This window comes from Oncorhynchus mykiss, unplaced genomic scaffold (genome assembly GCF_013265735.2).
Source record: "Oncorhynchus mykiss isolate Arlee unplaced genomic scaffold, USDA_OmykA_1.1 un_scaffold_215, whole genome shotgun sequence".
In the NCBI taxonomy this organism is placed as follows: Eukaryota; Metazoa; Chordata; class Actinopteri; order Salmoniformes; family Salmonidae; genus Oncorhynchus; species Oncorhynchus mykiss.
The window spans coordinates 446,271-467,467 of NW_023493685.1; the positions used below are offsets into that span (position 1 = coordinate 446,271).

General features: G+C 42.5%; 1 protein-coding gene across 3 annotated transcripts in view; it reads left to right on the forward strand.

Moving 5' to 3' along the window:
* Nucleotides 1-21,197, forward strand: part of grid2ipa (glutamate receptor, ionotropic, delta 2 (Grid2) interacting protein, a) — a 56,056-nt gene that overhangs the window by 11,994 nt on the left and 22,865 nt on the right. For all 3 annotated transcript variants that reach the window (XM_036972974.1, XM_036972973.1, XM_036972972.1), the window contains exons 4-5: nt 16,623-16,898; nt 20,801-20,886. In XM_036972974.1, the coding sequence (XP_036828869.1) occupies nt 16,623-16,898; nt 20,801-20,886 (362 nt within the window). The remainder of the gene's footprint in view (nt 1-16,622; nt 16,899-20,800; nt 20,887-21,197) is intronic.

Consider the following 21,197-nt stretch of genomic DNA (forward strand, 5'->3'; position numbering starts at 1 on the left):
CTGGATCCATTGTCTCCCGGTGGATATGGTTTCCGACCAGGGTCCTCAATTCTCATCTGAGTTTTGAAAGGCATTCTACACCCTTATTGGGGTATCAGCCAGGCTGTCCTGCGGATTCCATCCCCAATCAAATGGCCAGTCGGAGCGAGCCTGGATACCACCCTCCAGGACCTGGAGACCACCTTAAGATGCCTGGTTGAAACCAACCCCACTACCTGGGGCCGTCAACTGGTCTGGGTGGAGTATGCCCGGAACACCCTTCCCTGTTCTGCCAAGGGACTCTCCCCTTTTGAGTGCTCCATGGGGTATCAACCTCCATTCTTCCCGGAACAAGAGCAGGAGGTTAGCGTGCCCTCGGCCCAGATGCTATTCTCAAGACCAACTCCAGGTATTGTCGACAAGCGGACCGTCGCCGGACCCCAGCTTCCCGCTACTGCATTGGACAGAGTTTGTGGCTTTCCACTCGGGATCTGCCCCTTCGGGTAGAGTCCCGCAAGCTGTCTCCCCGTTTCATTGGTCCTTTTCATATCAGAGTCCTGAGTTCCACTGCTGTCCGTCTTGTGTTACCCCGTACCCTCCGTATTCACCCTACCTTCCATGTGTCTCGGATTAGGCCTGTGTCTCACAGTCCTCTGTTTTCTGGCAGAGGTTTCCAGTACTTGGCTGATTGGGAGGGTTATGGCCCGGAGGACAGGTGCTGGGTCCCTGCTAAAGACATTCTCTCTCTCTCTCTCTCTCTCTCTCTCTCTCTCTCTCCCTCTCTCTCTCTCTCTCTCTCTCTCTCTCTCTTTCATTATCTTTCCTCTTCTCTATTTGATTATCACTGCTTTGGTGTGCACTTGCCCTGTGGATTCATAGGTGAAGTCACTGTCCTCTCCAGCTTCTTCTAAACTTGACCAGCCAGCTTGTGCTTCTGTCCCAGCCAATCTACCCATCTCTCCCCATGGATGTGTTCTATTTTTAAGCAGCCTACTTCCTTTAATAAATTCTCTCTTCCATTTCTGACGCAGTCGCCAGCAGAACTTCTTAAACTGACGAACAACCCATGGGTTAGCAAGTGCTGGAACACTTTAATGTTCTGCAAAACATATGGGTGACAAGAGTCACACATATCAAACGATGCAGCTCTGGAGAAGAGCATACAGTGCAGTATGTCCTGCAATGTTATGTGGTAGTTATTTGACATTATGTGGGCAAATAGTAAGTTGAAAGTCAGAAAATATTGGAGCATTGTTTATATGTCTCGTTAACTGGAAAGTTACAGAGACGTTTTATTGCTGCATGTCCTCTCTAATAGTGTGGGTAAAGTTGCTATATCGTGTTTAAAGAGTCCCCTATGAGTAGGTTTTCTGGGGGGGATTCCACCGCTGTGCTGTTGGCTACTGTTGTTGCAATTGATGTGTGATTCTCTGCTTCATTTAATAGACCTCAATCCTTCTCTCTCCATTCCATTACGTAATTTGCTCATCAGTGGATCTCACAGTCTGTGCTGACCTGCCTCTGTAATTCAGAAGGGACTCTTCTCTCCTCTCTCCCTACTCACCCGTTCCTCCCTCCGTCCTCTGAGAGACTAGACGACTAAGTCTCTTCCATTCTCACTTTGGGTGACACCTTGGACACACATGAGCATTTTGGAATTGAGCGGTTGCCATGACCACCCCTGGGTGGCCCAGTAGTCAAGGAAAAGGGAGAGGAGGAGTAGAGTGAAACAAAGAGAGGCGTATCATCTGACGTTGTCCTGAGGATGTTTTGGAGATTTTGAGATTTTTGAGAGAGAGCCACGCTTTTTATTCTTCTCTTACTCCACCTCTCTCTTTTTTGGGCGGCTGGCTTCCTACCCTGCAGCAAGCTCACCTTCTTCCTCTTCTCCTGTCTTTCTCCCCGCTGTTTCTCCTGGAGAGTTATTTTCTTTATTCAAACCACATGAAGACTAATTACTCTTGTTAGGGACGTAGAGACGCCTACTTACCATCTCGTTCAGAGCTCTTTCACTACTTCCTGGTACTCTGAAGAGGCATGGGGAGGGATAGGAGCATCTCCCGCCACTTTCGGTACAGTGCTCTGTGTGCTTTCATCTTAGTTGTGCTCTTAGCTTGTTTAGCGCTGAGATGATAAGTATTTGTTGATGTTGTTATTACTAAAGCTTGGACATGAGAGTTTCTGTGATTTCTCTGTTGTCAAAACTTTTTGTGAAAATAGCATCAACTAAGAATGTGTGCACTTGGCTTACAATAGTGTTTCTATTGCTTGAAGTCCATATTAAAGTTTGATATTATTCCGTTTGCAATTATTGAAACACTTCTATGTGTAATAGTTAAAGCTCCCTGTACCTTATAATGTTGACCGTAGATTCACCTATTTTTCACTGTGTTATGCTAAAGGTATTACAAGATACGGCACCCCATTACTTTGTGCATTTATAGTTGCTGTGTCTAAGCTCTCCTCTCTCTACCCTGGTAGACAGTAACAGCCCACTACACATCGGCATGTGAATCGGATTTATCATCTCTCCTAACTGGGTCTCACAGGAGATAATTGACATTGTTCTTCCTTAATAAGTTTCCCACATTCTGGTTGTCATTCATCCCTGAGAGTGGCGCGTCCTTGATCCACCCCTCCTCCATCTTTAGTTATAGATAGACATGACCTGCTTTTAATTGAGGCCATAGCGAGGCCTTCATCACAGAGGCCTACATCCCTACTCAACGTGGAAGAATCGTTTAAGTTTCCTTTAACTTTGGTTTAGGGCAGAAAGGTCTGATGCTGTCTTGTTTCACCTATCCAAAGTTTTCAGACCCTGTGCACAAGATGTTGGATCGAGGTAGGACAAAGTGCTTGGGAGTGGGCCCTGGGCCTATAGTGTAGATTGGATTTCGTTTTTCTAAGTTTCTCATCCTCCATTTTGTCTTGTGTGACCTCTCGATAAAAGCTGAAAGGCCCACAGTGTCACGTCCTGACCATAGAGAGTCCTTATTTTCTATGGTAGAGTAGGTCAGGGCGTGACTGGGGGTTAGTCTAGTTTATTATTTCTATGTGGGGTTCTAGGTTTGTTTTTCTATGTTGGTGATTGTGTATGATTCCCAATTAGAGGTAGCTGGTAATCGTTGTCTCTAATTGGGGATCATATTTAAATAGCTGTTTTTCCCACCTGTGTTTATGGGATATTGTTTTGAGTTAGTGCACGTAGTATCTCTGTAGTCACGGTTCGTTGTTAGTTTATTGATTATTTGTTTTTGTCTTTGCTTAGTTTCACTTTCTAATAAATTATGTGGAACTCTGTAGTGCTCAGCCTCTTTTATAAAATTGTATTTGTATATATTTTGGGGTAAATATCAATATTAATATCATACACTATCACCAACATAGAAAAACAAACCTAGAACCCCACATAATTGGAGTAAACTAATAAACAATAAACCTTCAGTTTATACATCTTATACACATTTTACAGACACAATCTATTTCACAATAGTTATATTTTGTTTGTTTTTAGTCCTTCCTCTATTTCTGATGTCCATCCAGTTTGATTTCTATTTGTAACTGTGCTATTTCACAACATTTCTGAACCTATATACATTTTACAGACCCTGTATGTTTTACATTGGTTATCTTGGTATTAGTCCCACCCTTCAGCTCCATTCAACCATCCCATCTATCTCTTAACACCATCCAGTCCCACCCTTCAGCTCCATTCAACCATCCCATCTATCTCTTAACACCATCCAGTCCCACCCTTCAGCTCCATTCAACCATCCCATCTATCTCTTAACACCATCCAGTCCCACCCTTCAGCTCCATTCAACCATCCCATCTATCTCTCAACACCATCCAGTCCCACACTTCAGCTCCATTCTACCCCTCCCATCTATCTCTTAACACCATCCAGTCCCACACTTCAGCTCCATTCTACCCCTCCCATCTATCTCTTAACACCATCCAGTCTCACCCTTCAGCTCCATTCAGCCCCTCCCATCTATCTCTCAACACCATCCAGTCCCACCCTTCAGCTCCATTCAGCCCTCCCATCTATCTCTCAACACTATCCAGTCCCACCCTTCAGCTCCATTCAACCCCTCCCATCTATCTCTTAACACCATCCAGTCCCACCCTTCAGCTCCATTCAACCATCCCATCTATCTCTTAACACCATCCAGTCCCACCCTTCAGCTCCATTCAACCATCCCATCTATCTCTTAACACCATCCAGTCCCACCCTTCAGCTCCATTCAACCATCCCATCTATCTCTTAACACCATCCAGTCCCACCCTTCAGCTCCATTCAACCATCCCATCTATCTCTTAACACCATCCAGTCCCACCCTTCAGCTCCATTCAACCATCCCATCTATCTCTTAACACCATCCAGTCCCACCCTTCAGCTCCATTCAACCATCCCATCTATCTCTTAACACCATCCAGTCCCACACTTCAGCTCCATTCTACCCCTCCCATCTATCTCTTAACACCATACAGTCCCACCCTTCAGCTCCATTCAACCATCCCATCTATCTCTTAACACCATCCAGTCCCACCCTTCAGCTCCATTCAACCATCCCATCTATCTCTTAACACCATCCAGTCCCACACTTCAGCTCCATTCTACCCCTCCCATCTATCTCTTAACACCATCCAGTCCCACCCTTCAGCTCCATTCAACCATCCCATCTATCTCTTAACACCATCCAGTCCCACCCTTCAGCTCCATTCAACCATCCCATCTATCTCTTAACACCATCCAGTCCCACCCTTCAGCTCCATTCAACCATCCCATCTATCTCTTAACACCATCCATTTTAGATTTATTTTTGCCATGTATTTTTCAACTGTGCTCTGATGTTTCACAAAAGTGCTGAACCTTTATATTCTCATAGCTTCTACAGATTGTAAATTAAAAATGTTGCTAAAATAATTATTATGTTATTGATTGATTGACTATTGCTTTTCAAATCACCCATTATTGCTATCTGCACTGTTAGTTCTAGGCAAATGTTGCAATTCTTCAGCCATTCCTGGACCTGTGACCAAAAATGAGCTACATATGTACAATACCAAAATAAATGATCTAATGACTCTGCCTCCTCACAGCAAAATCTGCAGAGCTGGGAAGATTGTATGCCCCATATATATAACATTCTATTAGTTGCAAGAATTTTGAATAGTAATTGAAATTGAAAAATCCAAAGTTTTGAATCTGGCGTTGTTTTGCGTATCAATTCATAAACCACGTGCCATAGAATGGGTACATCGAAAATCTCTTCCCAACTATTTTGATATTTATATGGCACAGCTGTCAGTTTTTGGTCCTTAAATGAAATTGGTATGTTTTTATTATCACACTTTTCTTTAACCATTTATGTTCTTTAATACAGGGCCGACATACAAGTTCCTTACTTTTTTCCCCTTCTACTTGCCTCTTCCATTTTTGTGGTAATGCTGCAATTAATTGGTTGTAATTTTGGGTAGAGCAGACATTTCCATATGTCTGTGTTAGCTGCATGTGTAACTCCCCTAGTCCTATTTATGATATCATTCACTAAATATATACATTTTTTAAACATTTCTTTGAAAAATATGTAAAAAAAAAAAAAATCTATTAGTATATTTGAGTTTAACCACAATATTTGTTGTATTATTTGTTCTGTCTTTTCAGGTGTATTAAACTGAAATTGCAACCAATTTTCTAAGGCTAGTTTTTTTTAAATAGCAATATTTTGGAGATGATTTCCTTTTCCAACAACCAAAAGGGAGCAGGTGTAATCTGAATAAAGGGGGAAAGGCCATTCTTGAACATAGGATGAGACATTCCTACCAATAGGCCCTTTTCATTTTGTCTGGCTTGCCATTCCAAATAAAATGGAATATTTTTTGTTCATATAATTTAAAAGCCAGTCACTCGGTGTAGGCAAAACCATAAGCATATAGGTAAACTGTGATATGACTAAAGAGTTAATTAAGGTGATTTTTCCACATATAGACAGGTATTTTCCTTTCCATGGTAGCAAGATCTTATCTATTTTTGCTAACTTTCTATAAAAATGTTTTGGAGTGAGATAATTGCTTTCTTTTGGGATTTGAATACCGAGTATGTCCACATCTCCGACAGACCATTTAATTCGTAAACTACACGGTAATGTAAAATTAGCATTTTTTTAGTGATCCAATACGTAATAATAATTTGGTTTTAATCCAGAGAACATAGCAAAAGTATCTAGATCCTCTGAGGCAGTGGAGGGAAAACATGAATCATCAGCATACAATGACCCCTTCGTTTTTAAGCCACAGACTTCTAATCCCTCAATATTATTGTTGGATCTAATTTTAACTGCTAACATTTCGATGGCAATAATAAATAGATATGCCGATAGTGGACAACCTTGTTTTACTCCTCTAGAGAGTTTAAAACTTTCTGTGATTTAGCCATTATTTACTATTTTACACCTTGGGTTACTATACACAGCTTTAACCCATTTTATTAGAGATTCCACAAAATTGAAATATTCTAGGCATTTATATATAAACTCCAGTCGTACTTTATAAAAAAGTATTTTCAAAATCAGCTATGAACACCAGGCCTGGTGTCCCTGATATTTCATAGTATTCTATTGTTTCCAGTACTTGTCTTATATTATCTGTCCATGTAAAAAAAACCTGTCTGGTTAGGATGAAAAATACCTGACAATATTTTTTTAAATTCTATGAGCCAAGTATTTTGCTAGGATTTTTGCATCACAACACTGAAGTGTAAGAGGTCTCCAATTTTTAAATGGACTGGATCTTTATATATACCACTTGGGTCCTGTTTCAGTAATAATGATATCAGACCTTCTTGTTGAGTGTCTGATAATCTACCATTTATATAGGAGTGGTTAAAACATGCTAATAATGGTCCTCTGTGTATATAAAAACAGGTTTTGCATGCTCCCACTGGTATGCCATCCAGCCCTGGAGATTTCCCAGCCTTAAAGGCTTTAATTGCATCAAGAAGTTCCTCCTCTGTAATTTGGCCTTCACATGAGTCTTTCTGTACAGATGTTAATTTGACATTATTATTAGGAAAAAATCCACACAATTAGTTTCAGTTAGTGGAGATGGAGGAGACTGAAATGAAAACATATTCTTTAAGTACTTTACTTCCTCTTTCAAAATATCATTTGGTGAATCATGCTCCATCATTTGTAACAAGTTTCAATACATTGTTTTTGGTAGCATTTCTATGTTGAATTTGGTGCATTTTCCCCCATATTCCATCCAGTTCGCTTTATTTTTTATAATATATTACACTGGATCTTTCTTGAATAAGTTCCTCCATTTATTTTTGTTTTTCCTCTAACTTATTCTGTGCCTCTATGGTACAGTTTTTATTGCTATCTAACTGTACTGTTAGTCCTTCAATTTCCTTTGTTAATATGGACTCTTTTGATCTAAAATGCTTTTGTTTTATAGATGAGTACTGAATTGCATAGCCTCTAAAGGCACATTTAAAAGTGTCCCATACAATAAGGGGATCTGCTGTACCTATGTTAAGTCTGAAAAAGTCAGTTGTAAATTCTTCTGTCCTAGTTCTAAACAATGTATCATCTAGTAGGCTTTGATTAAATTCCAATATCCTCACCCACATGGAAATTCTGTAAGAGTAATTGAATGCCAATTATGTGATGATCCGATCGCATTCTGTCCCCTATCAACACTTTTTAAACTTTTGGTGCCAGAGAGAATGGCATAAGTAAGTAGTAAAGACGACTAGCTTGATTAAGCCTCCGCCAAGTATACAGTGAGGGAAAAAAGTATTTGATCCCTGCTGATTTTGTACGTTTCTATTTGTAACTGTGCTATTTCACAACATTTCTGAACCTATATACATTTTACAGACCCTGTATGTTTTACATTGGTTATCTTGGTATTAGTCCCACCCTTCAGCTCCATTCAACCATCCCATCTATCTCTTAACACCATCCAGTCCCACCCTTCAGCTCCATTCAGCCCCTCCCATCTATCTTTCAACACCATCCAGTCCCACCCTTCAGCTCCATTCAACCATCCCATCTATCTCTTAACACCATCCAGTCCCACCCTTCAGCTCCATTCAACCATCCCATCTATCTCTCAACACCATCCAGTCCCACCCTTCAGCTCCATTCAACAATCCCATCTATCTCTTAACACCATCCAGTCCCACCCTTCAGCTCCATTCAACCATCCTATCTATCACTCAACACCATCCAGTCCCACCCTTCAGCTCCATTCAACCATCCCATCTATCTCTCAACACCATCCAGTCCCACCCTTCAGCTCCATTCAACCATCCCATCTATCTCTTAACACCATCCAGTCCCACCCTTCAGCTCCATTCAACCATCCCATCTATCTCTCAACACCATCCAGTCCCACCCTTCAGCTCCATCCAACCATCCCATCTATCTCTTAACACCATCCAGTCCCACCCTTCAGCTCCATTCAACCCCTCCCATCTATCTCTCAACACCATCCAGTCCCACCCTTCAGCTCCATTCAACCCCTCCCATCTATCTCTCAACACCATCCAGTCCCACCCTTCAGCTCCATTCAACCATCCCATCTATCTCTCAACACCATCCAGTCCCACACTTCAGCTCCATTCTACCCCTCCCATCTATCTCTTAACACCATCCAGTCCCACCCTTCAGCTCCATTCAGCCCCTCCAATCTATCTCTCAACACCATCCAGTCCCACCCTTCAGCTCCATTCAACCATCCCATCTATCTCTCAACACCATCCAGTCCCACCCTTCAGCTCCATTCAACCATCCCATCTATCTCTCAACACCATCCAGTCTCACCCTTCAGCTCCATTCAGCCCCTCCCATCTATCTCTCAACACCATCCAGTCCCACCCTTCAGCTCCATTCAGCCCTCCCATCTATCTCTCAACACCATCCAGTCCCACCCTTCAGCTCCATTCAACCCCTCCCATCTATCTCTTAACACCATCCAGTCCCACCCTTCAGCTCCATTCAACCATCCCATCTATCTCTTAACACCATCCAGTCCCACCCTTCAGCTCCATTCAACCATCCCATCTATCTCTCAACACCATCCAGTCCCACCCTTCAGCTCCATTCAACCATCCCATCTATCTCTTAACACCATCCAGTCCCACCCTTCAGCTCCATTCAACCATCCCATCTATCTCTTAACACCATCCAGTCCCACCCTTCAGCTCCATTCAACCATCCCATCTATCTCTTAACACCATCCAGTCCCACCCTTCAGCTCCATTCAACCATCCCATCTATCTCTTAACACCATCCAGTCCCACCCTTCAGCTCCATTCAACCATCCCATCTATCTCTTAACACCATCCAGTCCCACCCTTCAGCTCCATTCAACCATCCCATCTATCTCTTAACACCATCCAGTCCCACACTTCAGCTCCATTCTACCCCTCCCATCTATCTCTTAACACCATCCAGTCCCACCCTTCAGCTCCATTCAACCATCCCATCTATCTCTTAACACCATCCAGTCCCACCCTTCAGCTCCATTCAACCATCCCATCTATCTCTTAACACCATCCAGTCCCACACTTCAGCTCCATTCTACCCCTCCCATCTATCTCTTAACACCATCCAGTCCCACCCTTCAGCTCCATTCAACCATCCCATCTATCTCTTAACACCATCCAGTCCCACCCTTCAGCTCCATTCAACCATCCCATCTATCTCTTAACACCATCCAGTCCCACCCTTCAGCTCCATTCAACCATCCCATCTATCTCTTAACACCATCCATTTTAGATTTATTTTTGCCATGTATTTTTCAACTGTGCTCTGATGTTTCACAAAAGTGCTGAACCTTTATATTCTCATAGCTTCTACAGATTGTAAATTAAAAATGTTGCTAAAATAATTATTATGTTATTGATTGATTGACTATTGCTTTTCAAATCACCCATTATTGCTATCTGCACTGTTAGTTCTAGGCAAATGTTGCAATTCTTCAGCCATTCCTGGACCTGTGACCAAAAATGAGCTACATATGTACAATACCAAAATAAATGATCTAATGACTCTGCCTCCTCACAGCAAAATCTGCAGAGCTGGGAAGATTGTATGCCCCATATATATAACATTCTATTAGTTGCAAGAATTTTGAATAGTAATTGAAATTGAAAAATCCAAAGTTTTGAATCTGGCGTTGTTTTGCGTATCAATTCATAAACCACGTGCCATAGAATGGGTACATCGAAAATCTCTTCCCAACTATTTTGATATTTATATGGCACAGCTGTCAGTTTTTGGTCCTTAAATGAAATTGGTATGTTTTTATTATCACACTTTTCTTTAACCATTTATGTTCTTTAATACAGGGCCGACATACAAGTTCCTTACTTTTTTCCCCTTCTACTTGCCTCTTCCATTTTTGTGGTAATGCTGCAATTAATTGGTTGTAATTTTGGGTAGAGCAGACATTTCCATATGTCTGTGTTAGCTGCATGTGTAACTCCCCTAGTCCTATTTATGATATCATTCACTAAATATATACCTTTTTTAAACATTTCTTTGAAAAATATGTAAAAAAATAAATAAATCTATTAGTATATTTGAGTTTAACCACAATATTTGTTGTATTATTTGTTCTGTCTTTTCAGGTGTATTAAACTGAAATTGCAACCAATTTTCTAAGGCTAGTTTTTTTTAAATAGCAATATTTTGGAGATGATTTCCTTTTCCAACAACCAAAAGGGAGCAGGTGTAATCTGAATAAAGGGGGAAAGGCCATTCTTGAACATAGGATGAGACATTCCTACCAACAGGCCCTTTTCATTTTGTCTGGCTTGCCATTCCAAATAAAATGGAATATTTTTTGTTCATATAATTTAAAAGCCAGTCACTCGGTGTAGGCAAAACCATAAGCATATAGGTAAACTGTGATATGACTAAAGAGTTAATTAAGGTGATTTTTCCACATATAGACAGGTATTTTCCTTTCCATGGTAGCAAGATCTTATCTATTTTTGCTAACTTTCTATAAAAATGTTTTGGAGTGAGATAATTGCTTTCTTTTGGGATTTGAATACCGAGTATGTCCACATCTCCGACAGACCATTTAATTCGTAAACTACACGGTAATGTAAAATTAGCATTTTTTTAGTGATCCAATACGTAATAATAATTTGGTTTTAATCCAGAGAACATAGCAAAAGTATCTAGATCCTCTATGAGGCAGTGGAGGGAAAACATGAATCATCAGCATACAATGACCCCTTCGTTTTTAAGCCACAGACTTCTAATCCCTCAATATTATTGTTGGATCTAATTTTAACTGCTAACATTTCGATGGCAATAATAAATAGATATGCCGATAGTGGACAACCTTGTTTTACTCCTCTAGAGAGTTTAAAACTTTCTGAGATTTAGCCATTATTTACTATTTTACACCTTGGGTTACTATACACAGCTTTAACCCATTTTATTAGAGATTCCACAAAATTGAAATATTCTAGGCATTTATATATAAACTCCAGTCGTACTTTATAAAAAAGTATTTTCAAAATCAGCTATGAACACCAGGCCTGGTGTCCCCGATATTTCATAGTATTCTATTGTTTCCAGTACTTGTCTTATATTATCTGTCCATGTAAAAAAAACCTGTCTGGTTAGGATGAAAAATACCTGACAATATTTTTTTTAATTCTATGAGCCAAGTATTTTGCTAGGATTTTTGCATCACAACACTGAAGTGTAAGAGGTCTCCAATTTTTAAATGGACTGGATCTTTATATATACCACTTGGGTCCTGTTTCAGTAATAATGATATCAGACCTTCTTGTTGAGTGTCTGATAATCTACCATTTATATAGGAGTGGTTAAAACATGCTAATAATGGTCCTCTGTGTATATAAAAACAGGTTTTGCATGCTCCCACTGGTATGCCATCCAGCCCTGGAGATTTCCCAGCCTTAAAGGCTTTAATTGCATCAAGAAGTTCCTCCTCTGTAATTTGGCCTTCACATGAGTCTTTCTGTACAGATGTTAATTTGACATTATTATTAGGAAAAAATCCACACAATTAGTTTCAGTTAGTGGAGATGGAGGAGACTGAAATGAAAACATATTCTTTAAGTACTTTACTTCCTCTTTCAAAATATCATTTGGTGAATCATGCTCCATCATTTGTAACAAGTTTCAATACATTGTTTTTGGTAGCATTTCTATGTTGAATTTGGTGCATTTTCCCCCATATTCCATCCAGTTCGCTTTATTTTTTATAATATATTACACTGGATCTTTCTTGAATAAGTTCCTCCATTTATTTTTGTTTTTCCTCTAACTTATTCTGTGCCTCTATGGTACAGTTTTTATTGCTATCTAACTGTACTGTTAGTCCTTCAATTTCCTTTGTTAATATGGACTCTTTTGATCTAAAATGCTTTTGTTTTATTGATGAGTACTGTATTGCATTGCCTCTAAAGGCACATTTAAAAGTGTCCCATACAATAAGGGGATCTGCTGTACCTATGTTAAGTCTGAAAAAGTCAGTTGTAAATTCTTCTGTCCTAGTTCTAAACAATGTATCATCTAGTAGGCTTTGATTAAATTCCAATATCCTCACCCACATGGAAATTCTGTAAGAGTAATTGAATGCCAATTATGTGATGATCCGATCGCATTCTGTCCCCTATCAACACTTTTTAAACTTTTGGTGCCAGAGAGAATGGCATAAGTAAGTAGTAAAGACGACTAGCTTGATTAAGCCTCCGCCAAGTATACAGTGAGGGAAAAAAGTATTTGATCCCTGCTGATTTTGTACGTTTGCCCACTGATAAAGAAATGATTAGTCTAGAATTTTAAGGGTAGGTTTATTTGAACAGTGAGAGGCAGAATAACAACAAAGAAATCCAGAAAAACACATGTCAAAAATGTTATAAATTGATTTGCATTTTAATAAGGGAAATAAGTATTTGACCCCTCTGCAAAACATGACTTAGTACTTGGTGGAAAAACCCTTGTTGGCAATCACAGATGTCAGACGTTTCTTGTAGTTGGCCACCAGGTTTGCACACATCTCAGGAGGGATTTTGTACCACTCCTCTTTCCAGATCTTCTCCAAGTCATTAAGGCTTTTGAGGCTGACGTTTGGCAACTCAAACCTTCAGCTCCCTCCACAGATTTTCTATGGGACTAAGTTCTGGAGACTGGCTAGGCCACTCCAGGACCTTAATGTGCTTCTTCCTGAGCCACTCCTTTGTTGCCTTGGCCGTGTGTTTTGGGTCATTGTCATGCTGGAACACCCATCCACGACCCATCTCTGAATGTTGTAGTGTGATCCCCTCACCATGGGTTACTGCAGCTAGTGTTGCCAGCACTGCCACTGCCTTGGTGGGGGCACCCCACCGGAATCCCCACTGGCTAGGTACAAGGTTGTCAAGGGCTCAGCCTCTTTTCATATTTCAGTTATCCTGCTGCAGTGCCAGGTTGTTCCTCTGGGAGGCAGTAGAGAGGGGTCTGTACCTGTGTTGCTGGTGCAACCAGGGACAGTGACTGATGGCTCCATACTGTGGATAAATATGAAAATGTCACAACAGCCTCAATTAAAAACCACCAACCTGCCCATTCTTTTAATTTGATCGACTATGGAGAACACTACAAATAGGGCCCATTTTTAGAAGAATGTTTAGCAATCCCACCCCTCATCCAGCCTACTGTATTCTCCAGGGTGGAAGGTATGGAGGAGTATGACAGGGTCAGTTTTGGTGTTGATTGTGTTACATATTGTGTATCTAAATGTGTTGATACTTAAGGAGCAGTTTGGGGCACACAAACACACACACACACAAACATATAAACACACACAAACACCTGTCCTCAACCAGCCGCACATCTCCCAGTCACAGTGCCTGCTGTTATGTTAATACATTTCCAATGATCCTAATCAGGCTGCATTCCATGTTGGCTAAATGTCTGTTGTGCTCCACTATTGCTTTGCTCTTTAGGTGACTGGAGAGCTCTCCACAAAGGATAACATTCTGCTGTAGGGCCCTCATCTGCCCCTTCGTTGGTTAATCACTCTGGGACACGTTTCTTCCTAGGTTTTGGCCTTTCTAGGGAGTTTTTCCAAGCCAACGTGCTTCAACACCTGCATTGCTTGCTGTTTGAGGTTTTAGGCTGGGTTTCTGTACAGCACTTTGAGATATCAACTGATGTACGAAGGGCTATATAAATACATTTGATTTGACACACACACACACACACACACACACACACACACACACACACACACACACACACACACACACACACACACACACCAACACAAACAACAATGTGGAGAGGTCAAGAGGGAGGTGTTGGCTGGTGGCTGCATGGCAGGGTGTGCGTAGGAGGCAAGGTGGCGGGGTCAGGACTACCTGGCTGTCTGTCTGGATGGATGACTGCTGGCTGGCTGAGAAGCATGTAATTATAGTGTCTGTATTGTCTATCTGACTATTAGAATCCACTAGTATAATGGTGTGATACACTAGGTGCCAATTTCTATAATTTACCTGCTCTAATGCATATCAGAGGGTGTCAACCCTATTGTCTCAGCAATCAAGAAAACTGAATACAAGCTATTCTAAATACATGGGAAATGGGGATACCTAGTCACTTGTACAACTGAATGCATTCAACTGAAATGTGTCTTCCGCATTTAACCCAACCCCTCTGAATCAGAAAGGTGCGGGGGGCTGCGACAATCCACATCTTCGGTGCCCGGGGAACAGTGGATTAGCTGCCTTTCTCAGGGGCAGAACGATAGATTTTTTTACCTTGTCAGGGATTCGATCCAGCAACCTTTCGGTTACTGGCCCGACACTCTAATCACTATGGCAGCTGATTATTTAAGAATAGTGTGTAGGTGGTCAAGGCATATCCCAAAATGTCTATTCCAGTGCTTTATTCCTGCACCCACATTGGCAATGTTTGGACTACAACAGTTTTTATCTTCTAAAACAAACTCACTATAGGTTTACAAGGACTGGTCGTACTGCATCTTTGCGTCTTCATTACTGTGTTTGAAGACCATCTACTGTATAATTGACATATTATGTAAACTGTAATGTAACTTGGAAACAGACAAATCTTTCCTCTGCTTGGTTGAATCACTCTATTCTCAACAGTGGGATGTGTGCTATAGAGGGAACTTTATACAGTTGTGTTTGAAGTTTGACAGCTGTGTAGTTTTTCCTCTGCGAATGTATAGTAGCTCAATTTGATGGAAACAATTCAATACTTACGAGAGAGAGAGAGAGAGAGAGAGAGAGGAGAGAGAGAGAGGAGAGAGAGGAGAGAGCAGAGAGAGAGAGAGAGAGAGAGAGAGAGAGAGAGAGAGAGAGAGAGAGAGAGAGAGAGAGACGGACGGACGGACGGGGGGAGAGAGAGGGGGAGAGAGACAGACAGACAGAGAGAGACAGAGAGAGAGAGTGTGTGTGTGTGTGAGAGAGAGGGAGCAAGAAAGAGAGCAGGGATGGAGTGGGAAATAGCAATATAGAGAGGAGAGAGGGGGAGTTTTCTCTCTAGAGGTGGTATACAGCGGGATTGTGTCTGCTCTCATTCCCGTACAGTAGCTGTGTGCTGCTGTCACTTCTTCAGGGCGTTCACACCTGGAGCTGCTAGTGAGAGAGACTGAGAGAAGCGTCTACACTATCCTCATCTCCACCAACAGACAATCACTCAGTAGAGCTACTGTTGACCTACCTCCTCTCTTCCCCTATATGCTGTCTCACCTCGCTCAACTCTCTCCCAGGGGATTCTATGGATAGAGAGTTGCTGCTGATGATGATTTCACATCAGTTATGTGGATACCAAGCTGCGTACAGAACTCATCTCATCTGATAGTCTAACTGTTTCTCCTTTATGCTGATTGGACTAAATGTGTTTGTAAAGAACATTATATGGGATTTATAAGCTTTTCACCATCAACTGAGCCGTCTTTTCTCAACCTGGATGCTCTCTGTGTTCTATCAAGGCTTGCTGTACTGGATGGTGTTTACTAGCTTCTGGAGGATTTGGATTGAAACCCTCTGTGTCTGTCTCTTGAGTCTGTGTTCACCACCCTGTTATAGTCTGTTGTGTTCTCCAAGGAGCACCTACTGAACCACCACAGGGTGCCTGGTTGTTAGTCTGTGGTGCCCCAAATATCTAGCTTTAGAGTGGACTGGACCCTAGGGGGAGGAGCCACTGACAGCTAACAGGATTCCAAAGAAAAGGAAGAACCACTCCTTCACTCTCTCTCTCCTTCGCTCTCTCTCTCCTTCGCTCTCTCTCTCTCCTTCTCTCTCTCTCTCTCTCTCCTTCGCTCTTCTCTCTCTCTCTCTCTCTCTCTCTCTCTCTCTCTCTCTCTCTCTCCTTCACTCTCTCTCTCCTTCGCTCTCTCTCTCCTTCTCTCTCTCCTTCGATCTTCACTCTCTCCTTCTCTCTCTCCTTCGCTCTTCTCTCTCTCTCTCTCTCTCTCTCTCTCTCTCTCTCCCCTTCGCTGTCTCTCTCTCTCTCCTCTGAAACAGTGCTGGTTCTTCTAAGTCTCTAGCAGCCTCGCTGTCTCTGACTGTGGGTCTGACCATTGCCAGTAACAGAATAGTGTTTCAAGTTATTATTTATGTTTGCCAGAATCTTCATCCCCAAAAAGCACCGGGAGCGCTTCGATGATGTTGTGTCCCAGAGCCTAATGGGCCGGCTCAAAGGGCGGAGCTTCAGCGACCCCAGCCGCAACCACCTGCGCCGAAGCCGCAGCGAGGACCACCCGGAGCGACTGCTGGTGTCCACTCGGGCCAGCTCTGTCCCCCGAACGCATGCCGAGGAGGGCGTGATGCCCCCCATCCGTGGCCTCAGGAAGACCACCTCACTCACCGCAGGGCACGCTGGCAACGCTGCAGCCCTTCGCAGGTAAGAGTCTTTAGCCTGATTCACACTTCAGATCCGTACCGAACCATATTGCACGGTTCCAGAAACGATGGTGGATGCGTAACCAGGCCAGCGCAGTAACAGCTCACCTTGGCTTGGTGTTGGCCTATAGTGTGAATTAGGCTCTAATTGGCCAGTCGGCCAATGATAGTACAGAGTTTTAGTTGACCGCCTTAGCCAATGATAGTACAGAGTCTTAGTTGACTATAATGATAAGCCCTCGCTGGCTGATGATTGATATGTTGGATCAGGTATTATAGAAGGAATCAGTTAGTGATCTGGAGAAATGACCCAGACAGAGACTCTGTGTTATAATGCTGCAGCCTATGTACTGGTACTGTATGTTGATTCAATGTGTTTGAAGAAATACATCACATAAATGTTATTCTCAAGGCATGTCATTTCTAGCCATTAAACAGCCCTGCTTCAGATAATTCTCCACTCCAGTCCAGTCAGTTACTTAATTAGCTAACATTTACAGCTAAATGTATCACTTTTGACAGGGATTTATATACTAGCATGGCATGTGTGTAGGAGTGTGTTCAAATAGACACATCACTGTCTATTTGAAGCCCTGTTTTGACTGTACCTGCCCTTACAGAAAAAAACACATTATTTCACGAATAGATTTGTGTTATCACATGTTGCTTTACTTGTTCTCACATGTCATCACATGAAAACGTGTTTTTGGAACACTTCACGTGTTCATGTGAAATTGATGTGCTGTTTCCCGTAAGGGTGAATACCTGAAAGTTCTAGGTAGTGTCACTCTTTTAAGAATAGAAAGTGCCTTGATGCTGGCTTCCTGCTCTAACAGTACAACACTGAATATTAATGCTCTAGAGTAGACTATAAATACTTAGAGAGAGAAACAAACAGACTAAATAAATAAATCATCCAAATAATTCCACGAAATGCCCATCTTTTTCTGTGGGCCAAACTTAGCCAAACAAGTAATGAAGCAACATTATCCCTCGGGGATGGAGTGTCTATGTTTAAGTGAATGCAGGGTGGGCTGTTCACTCTGGCTGTGGATATAAAGTAACTAGTGTACAAGACTCTGAATGTGTACCAAATGGTACCCTATTTCCTATGTAGTGGACTACTTTTGACTATAGCCACATGGACCCTGGCCAAAAGTAGTGCAATAAATAGGGAATAGGCTGCAATTTGGGACACAATCTCTGAAAATGTTCCTTTTATATGAATCCAATCACTGAAGTGATATATGTATTTCAGTACAGCAGGTAGAGTAGTTGTAACCTCATTATTACTTTCCAACTGCATGTTTTTATTTGTTTACACCTGAAATGGAGAGTGTTTACTGCAGACCCTCCATCAACTCTAATAGGTTTTAAATGAGACAATTCAACCTCATTTTTAGATGACATACTAATCCCAAGTATTACCCAGAGGAGTTTCTATGGTAACACGTCATATATTGAGGCAGGGTGGGGGTGCAGGTTGGGGGACACAATGACACATGGCTACAGCTGTCCTTTTTCAATCACTTTCACATGTTCTGTTCCATGTCATTTCACCAGTCTGTTCCCAAAAGCGTGAGACACTTTACCAAGGGTTAGTGAACCACTTTACCAAGGGTTAGTGAACCACTTTACCAAGGGTTAGGGTTAGTGAACCACCTTATCAAGGGTTAGGGTTAGTGAACCACTTTACCAAGGGTTAGTGAACCACTTTACCAAGGGTTAGGGTTAGTGAACCACTTTACCAAGGGTTAGGGTTAGTGAACCATTTTACCAAGGGTTAGGGTTAGTGAACCACTTTACCAAGGGTTAGTGAACCACTTTACCAATGGTTAGGGTTAGTGAACCACTTTACCAAGGGTTAGGGTTAGTGAACCACCTTATCAAGGGTTCGGGTTAGTGAACCACCTTATCAAGGGTTAGGGTTAGTAAACCATTTTATCAAGGGTTAGGGTTAGTGAACCACTTTACCAAGGTTTAGGGTTAGTGACCCACTTTACCTAGGGTTAGTGAACCACCTTATCAAGGGTTAGGGTTAGTGAACCCCTTTGCCAAGGGTTGGGGTTAGTGAACCACCTTATCAAGGGTTAGGGTTAGTAAACCACTTTACCAAGGGTTAGGGTGAGTGAGACATCTTACCAAGGGTTAGTGAACCACCTTATCAAGGGTTAGGGTTAGTGAACCCCTTTACCAAGGGTTAGGGTTAGTGAACCACTTTACCAACGGTTAGGATTAGTGAACCACTTTACCAAGGGTTAGGGTTAGTGAACCACTTTACCAAGGTTTAGGGTTAGTGACCCACTTTACCTAGGGTTAGTGAACCACCTTATCAAGGGTTAGGGTTAATGAACCCCTTTACCAAGGGTTAGGGTTAGTGAACCACTTTACCAAGGGTTAGGGTTAGTGAACCACTTTACCAAGGGTTAAGGGTGCGTGAGACATCTTACCAAGGGTTAAGGGTGCGTGAGACATCTTATCAAGGGTTAGGGTGAGTGAACCACTTTACCAAGGGTTAGGGTGAGTGAGACATCTTACCAAGGGTTAGGGTGAGTGAGACATCTTACCAAGGGTTAGGGTGAGTGAGACATCTTACCAAGGGTTAGGGTTAGTGAACCACTTTACCAAGGGTTAGAGTGAGTGAGACATCTTACCAAGGGTTAGTGAACCACTTTACCAAGGGTTAGGGTGAGTGAGACATCTTACCAAGGGTTAGGGTGAGTGAGACATCTTACCAAGGGTTAGGGTGAGTGAGACATCTTACCAAGGGTTAGGGTGAGTGAGACATCTTACCAAGGGTTAGGGTGAGTGAGACATCTTACCAAGGGTTAGTGAACCACTTTACCAAGGGTTAGGGTGAGTGAGACATCTTACCAAGGGTTAGGGTGAGTGAGACATCTTACCAAGGGTTAGGGTGAGTGAGACATCTTACCAAGGGTTAAGGGTGCGTGAGACATCTTACCAAGGGTTAGGGTGAGTGAGACATCTTACCAAGGGTTAAGGGTGCGTGAGACATCTTACCAAGGGTTAGGGTGAGTGAAACATCTTACCAAGGATTAAGGGTGAGTGAGACATCTTACCAAGGGTTAAGGGTGCGTGAGACATCTTATCAAGGGTTAGGGTGAGTGAACCACTTTACCAAGGGTTAGGGTGAGTGAGACATCTTACCAAGGGTTAGGGTGAGTGAGACATCTTACCAAGGGTTAGGGTGAGTGAGACATCTTACCAAGGGTTAGGGTTAGTGAACCACTTTGCCAAGGGTTAGAGTGAGTGAGACATCTTACCAAGGGTTAGTGAACCACTTTACCAAGGGTTAGGGTGAGTGAGACATCTTACCAAGGGTTAGGGTGAGTGAGACATCTTACCAAGGGTTAGGGTGAGTGAGACATCTTACCAAGGGTTAGGGTGAGTGAGACATCTTACCAAGGGTTAGGGTGAGTGAGACATCTTACCAAGGGTTAGTGAACCACTTTACCAAGGGTTAGGGTGAGTGAGACATCTTACCAAGGGTTAGGGTGAGTGAGACATCTTACCAAGGGTTAGGGTGAGTGAGACATCTTACCAAGGGTTAAGGGTGCGTGAGACATCTTACCAAGGGTTAGGGTGAGTGAGACATCTTACCAAGGGTTAAGGGTGCGTGAGACATCTTACCAAGGGTTAGGGTGAGTGAAACATCTTATCAAGGATTAAGGGTGAGTGAGACATCTTACCAAGAGTTAGGGCGAGTGAGACATCTTACCAAGGGTTAGGGCGAGTGAGACATCTTACCAAGGGTTAGGGTGAGTGAAACATCTTATCAAGGATTAAGGGTGAGTGAGACATCTTACCAAGGGTTAGGGTGAGTGAGACATCTTACCAAGGCCATATCAATTAATGTGTGTTGTGTTTCTATCTGTACTGCAGGACGGTGAGAGTCTGCAAAGGGAACCTAAGTTTTGGATTCACCCTCAGGGGCCATGCACCTGTCTGGATCGACTCAGTCATCCCAGGTAGGTTGCTTAGAGCAGTGTGTATCTGTGTGCGTGTGTGTGTGTGTCTGCGTGCGTGCGTGCGTGCACGCGCATGTGCACAGACACATGGATACACACACACACATCATGTGGGCAAGTGTCAAATGCACAAACTGGTGCAAATCAAGGCATATTTTTTGTCAACCCGTATGTCCCGCCCGTAGGGGCGGCAGAGTAGCCTAGTGGTTAGAGCGTTGGACTAGGAACCTAAAGGTACAAGGTACAAATCTGTCGTTCTGCCCCTGAACAGGCAGTTAACCCACTGTTTCTAGGCCGTCATTGAAAATAAG